General features: G+C 42.4%; 1 protein-coding gene across 1 annotated transcript; it reads left to right on the top strand.

The window, feature by feature from the left end:
- Nucleotides 1-937: 937 nt before the first annotated feature.
- Nucleotides 938-3381, top strand: hs3st1 (heparan sulfate (glucosamine) 3-O-sulfotransferase 1; the record flags this gene model as incomplete). Its single annotated transcript, XM_014019583.1, is given in 2 exon segments — nt 938-1054; nt 1823-3381. A coding segment is annotated over 1 exon segment (918 nt). The 3' UTR covers nt 2865-3381.
- Between the last annotated feature and the right edge of the window lie 2405 nt (nt 3382-5786).

Raw genomic sequence — 5786 nt, 5'->3', positions numbered from 1 at the left:
GTTACAACCAAGGATTACAAATGATTACTTTTTTCTTCAGCAGTTCGGCGCCTCCTCCAGCAGATGGCGCTCTAGGTGACCGCCGCCAAGTTTGCCTATGCCGAGAGCCTGCTCTGCTGGTTTTAGGCAAATCCATTTGCTGTTTGTAACAAAAAATATGTCTTCCTGGGGTTTTTTTTTTTAAACCCTGCAGGACACAAGTGGTACAATAAGGGCAAGTGCTTTTCTTCCCTCTGGATGACGTGAAGCTTACTCACAAGCTCTTTGCAATCACTAAAACGTTCTTCACACTGACTGATGTGTTCAAAGGTGACTCAGGGAGGGTTGGGAAATCGTCTTTTAAGTCAACATTGTTGTCTCTGCGATAGTGGAGTCGGGAGGAACGTTTTGAACTGTTGGAAGGAAATCATTCAGATATCTCAGAGAAAAATAGAGCTCAACAGATGGAGAGATTGTGCAATTTGGATTTGGTGACTACCMACAGATGCACTTGCAGCGTGGACAAAGGAGGAGAGGAGTGCCAAGGATGAATAACTGTGTGTCTCTCCCTCTGATTTCCTCCCTGAAAGCAAATATGAAGAAATAGGTTGGCATTTATTTGTGGATTTGCTGGGTTTTCAAACCTATGAAGAGCAAAACACTGCAAGTCCCACACATGGATCACCTGCTCTTTCTCTATTCTTATTTCACACTCATCTCTGTCAAATACCTCAAATTTTCCACATTCATTGTGCGTGTGTGCGTAGTCTGTGTGTGTGCCCGTGGGGGGGAGTGGTCCCGCAGGCGTACAGCGTGGGCGTGGGCTCCCCCTCCACAGCTGACGCTGAGAAAAGGCAGGAGGACAGTCTGAACCTGCGCACACGGAGGACGCGCTCCGGTGAAGTTGGCGACCGGCGCGCGGAGTTTTCTGTTCGCGCGGAGACGCGCAGACCAGACCCGGATCTGGATCCGAAAATCTCCCTGCTGAGGAAGCGTCGGTGGTCCGAGCAGAGAGACCCGGACTGAAAGACATGAGCTCTTTTTTAGAGGGAGGGGACGATTTTGGTTTAAAAAGGTAAGAAAAAAAAAAAGCGCCGTGCGTCATGATTTATTGTGAAAACAAGAAGCAGGTGGGCTGAGGCTGAGGGTCTGCTGGAAGAGACGCGATTGTGTTTTTATATGTTTTCACGAGATTCACTGTCTCTGTCCATAATAATAATAATTATTATCATAATTTTGCTSACCTGCTTTCTGATTTCATGTTGCTCAGATTAATATCTCAGAAGACGTTTTGATTCCTCAATCAATCATATTTATTTAATTTGTTTCATTGAAATATAAACTATTCACCAAAGTGCTGTGTAAAAAGTTAGAATAGTAAAATCACTGCATACAGGTGGGAAAAAAATAAGATAAATAAAATAAAGTTGTGCAGAAAAATAAAACCAGTCATAGAAAATCCAGACTTTCTGCTCAACTAAAATAATAGATTTGAAATGAGCAGTGCTCAGATTTTCAAAGGCAGTCTCTTCCACAGAGCGGGAGCCACCACTAAAGCTCTGTCACTTATTGTCGTCTCTAAATGAACAATAAATAGAGACTTAAACCTGATTAAGCTCATTTGATCACCTGTCTTTGTGTCTTAGAGCCACAAATGTGTTGTAACGGCAGGCTGAGTAGACAAAGATCAATGAGTAACTGATTTCTGTTAAACATTTATCATTTGGTGGTTTAATGTCTGAGCCACCTGCTTCCTCAAATCTGTGGACTTTACTCGTAAAGATCCTGTAAAGACGAGGGGATGAGCGGGTGTGTTTTAACCTCGTGTGTCCTTGTCCTGCAGGTTGTGAGGAAGCAGCTTCCCTTCGATCCGATCCTCTTGTCCTTCAGGCCGACACTCTTTCGATGTGGGAGACGGTTTCGCTGCATTCGCCAGGCTGAAATCCTCCAGGGTCAGGACCTCCCTCATGGCAGCCTTGCTCCTCGGGCTGCTGCTCTTCGCGTTGCAGTCCCCTCCTCTCCCCTCCAGGCCGCTGGCGGACGGGGGGTCGTCCCCGCCCCCCACCCTCTCGCCCGCCGACAACGCMACCGCCAGCCACCCCAACGGGACCCTGCAGCAGCTCCCGCAAATAATAATCATCGGCGTGCGGAAGGGCGGCACGCGGGCGCTGATCGAGATGCTCAGTTTGCACGGCGCCGTGGCGGCGGCTCAGAACGAGGTGCACTTCTTCGACTGGGAGAGCCACTTCCAGAAGGGCTTGCCCTGGTATCTCAGCCAGATGCCTTACGCCTTCCCCGAGCAGCTGACGGTGGAGAAAACGCCGGCCTACTTCACGTCCGGCAAAGTCCCGAAGCGCATCCACCAGATGAACCCCAACATCAAGCTCCTGCTCATCCTCAGAGACCCCACAGAGCGGGTGCTCTCGGACTACACCCAGGTCTTCTACAACCGCCTCCAGAAACACAAGAGCTACCAGCCGATCGAGTCCGTGCTGGTGAAGGACGGCGAGATCAACCTGGGCTACAAGGCCCTCAACCGCAGCCTGTACTACGTCCACATGCAGAACTGGCTGCAGTACTTCCCCCCGGAGAGCATTCACGTCGTGGACGGGGACAGGCTAATCAAGGACCCCCTGCACGAGATGCAAAAAGTGGAGAAGTTCTTRAACCTGGAGCCTCAGTTGAACGCTTCCAATTTTTACTTCAACAAAACAAAAGGATTCTACTGCCTGAGAGACCACGGGCGAGAAAGGTGTTTACACGACTCAAAGGGGAGGGCGCACCCTCACGTGGCTCCTGCCGTCCTGCAGAAGCTCTACCAGTTCTTCCACGAACCCAACAGGAAGTTCTTTGAGCTGGTGGGACGAACATTCGACTGGAAATGAACCTTTGGTTTTCTCTCTAACAGCTCGAAGGGGGGAAAAAAACTCGTGTAAATTTTAACTAAATCTATTTTTTTACTCTTTGTTTTTGTTACACCGAYGTGATCGAGCCAAATATCGGACAGATGTCAGGTTCTCTGTGTGAAAGTCGTACATTTTACTGAAATTTTGCGCAGTCAGAAACAATTCGACTTTTGGCCAGTGCCCAAACTTGTTACATAAAGATATGCACTGAGCAGTTTTRTATTGTCGAACCTCCGTCTTTCACTTTATATAACACGACTTTAGTGTCTTGCGACATTTAGACCTCTGAAGGAATTTACCTGCTGCTAGGATTTTTTATTTTATTTTTTGGGTCACTTTCAGGCACAAACAATCCTGATTTTTGTTGCCTAAAATTTACTTTATGTTGTTATAAATCCTGTGTGCACATCAGATATTGCTAATCAATAATTATGTATTGTACATTTTTTAAACTAAGAAATTAATACCATAATAAAAATGTATTTTATTTTTAGGATGCCTGCTGCTCTTCTTTCTATCTTCTTCCTGGTTTTCTGTTTTGTAAGTCATCCATTATGCATCTGTCTGCTGTGCAGTTTGTCTCAGGTCTCAGTAGGACGACTCGTCATTATTCACCTGCAAACTCTGTTTAAGGGAAGAGCACAACTTTTATTGAAGTGTTGACCCTTTGTTGTCATGTGCACGTCAAACGGCAGCTCAGTTTACATCGTGTAATTTTCCTTTAAAGCCATCGTGTCTGCAGAGGCTAACCTGCTGCTTTATCTGATGTTTCTCATGTTTCCACTCTGATTAGCTGAAAGAACATTCAGAGCTGRTTCTTTACACAATAAATTACACTTTGCTACGGTGCAAAGGGTTTAGCATAAGTGCATTGAGARTGGGCACAGAGGTAAAGTCAAATTTGAGCCCAATCTGCACCGCACAGAATCAAAAGAGAAGTTGTTTATGCCCCAGGGTGCAATCTTCCTGCTTAGTTTTTAAGACATGGAAGACATTATTTATTCAAATCGCATCGCTGCGTACAAGCAACAGCAGCACAGTCTTATACTACAAAAATAAAAGAACACTGTAGCTGTTTCATATTTGAATGTGGCCTGGATCCACTCAACTTCAGACGAGATGTTAACCTCCCTGCCCTGCTTCAACGCAGACCACAGCATTATTCTTTTCTCTTTGCCCTCTGAGATCACAAATTGTATTTTTTTTCCTGCTGTCTCTGCAGTTTGCATGTGTTCTTTTCTGGATTGTGTCGTTGAGTAATATCAGAGAGGCTTTGGAGGGAAACCGGTTTTGCTGCGGGCAAAAAAAGGAGAAGGAGAAAAAAATGGCAGAGAAGGTAAACAGAACGGCTGATCTCTGCTGGTAGATTATCAGGGAGCAGCTTGCGTCGTCTGGCGATGGAACTGAGACTGAAACGGCTTTTCTGGGTTTTACGCTTCATGTGATGGAATGTTCACTTGAAATCAAGCGGCAATGTCAGTGTCACCTTCCTCTGGGTCGAAGACTGATGGAATATCCAGATAAATCTATTTTCTCTCCAGCCTGCAAACACATTCATTTTAGAAAAAGATGAAGAAAATAAAAAATAAAATCTGCACCCTCAGAATCTATGCAAAGCTTTACCTCTGATGGAGGAAAGTACCTTTACTCAAGAGCTTTAGGGACTTTTTCTTTGCTCTTTCAATTTTCTGCCCACTTATTATAGTACTTCACAATTTTCATGACAAATCATCTGCTGAGATTTTAAAGCAAACTGTGACAGTTTTCTTCTTGGCTCTTTACAAACAGAAAAAAGCACAGTTAGGATCCGTTATTTGGTGTTTTCAACTTGACCACATCCTTTAAATGATTGTTTGAGGCCTAAAAGTACTGAAAAATACAAACATTTTATTCTTCTAAAGCAAAAACAGTCTTCAGACCTTCAATAAAATAATCGTAGATGTTTACACTATATAAAAATCCCAAAGCAAAACATGGTTTTACTTTAGAAAAAGAAGTAACCGATCATAAAAGATGTGATTAGATTATTGGTATTGAAGCGTTTATAAGCAGCGTGATTTCTTCTGACCAAAAATAGATTCAAACAAAGGAACGATGACTCGATCTGTGGCCGCATCAGATGATTAATGGCTGAGAAGAGAGAAAAATAAAATGATAAATAAGACATCAGAGGGGAAAAAAGGTTTTGCTGAGCTGGTTTTGCTTAAAAAACGTGATATTGTTTTATCCAAAAATAGAATCCAGATAATTAAGCTACTTAACTTGTTTTAAAACTTGTGAAATTAAAATTTTGAGCTGACAAGCTTCCGATGGATACTGAAAAAAAAACTTGTAAGGTTTACTTGAAAAAATCCTCGTAACAATTTGCACTAACATTTGTTAAGTAAATTTAAATGCTCCAAATTCATGTGACATTTACTCATCATTATCTAGTAAAAGTTATTAAGAATATAGTTAAAGATTTGTGAATAAATCAGGTATATTTTACTTAATTTGCTCAATTAAATTTTGTAACATATACTTGATCAAATTAAGTAAAATGTATCTGATTTATTCACAAATCTTTACCTATATTCTTAGTAACTTTTACTAGATAATGATGAGTAAATATTACATGTATGTAGCATTTAAATTTACTTAACAAACAGTGCAAATTGTTACGAGGATTTTTTTCTAGTAAATCTTACAAGTTCTTTTTAATATAATATGCGTCAAGCACAATATTGTAGCATGATGACACCTCACAGCTACAGAGAGAGGTGTAGCTCTTGTTGTAGTTCAAGACTTCACTACCAGGTGGCAGTTTTGAAGATCCTTTATTGGATTCTTCTTCATGAACAACACAGACAAAGTGAAACTCACAGGTCTTATTAATGACTAGGCCTACCACTCTCACTTATG

This window comes from Austrofundulus limnaeus, unplaced genomic scaffold (genome assembly GCF_001266775.1).
Source record: "Austrofundulus limnaeus strain Quisiro unplaced genomic scaffold, Austrofundulus_limnaeus-1.0 Scaffold224, whole genome shotgun sequence".
Taxonomy (NCBI): domain Eukaryota; kingdom Metazoa; phylum Chordata; class Actinopteri; order Cyprinodontiformes; family Rivulidae; genus Austrofundulus; species Austrofundulus limnaeus.
Note: the sequence above shows the minus strand (reverse complement) of the source record. Positions and strands in the feature narration are given on the sequence as shown.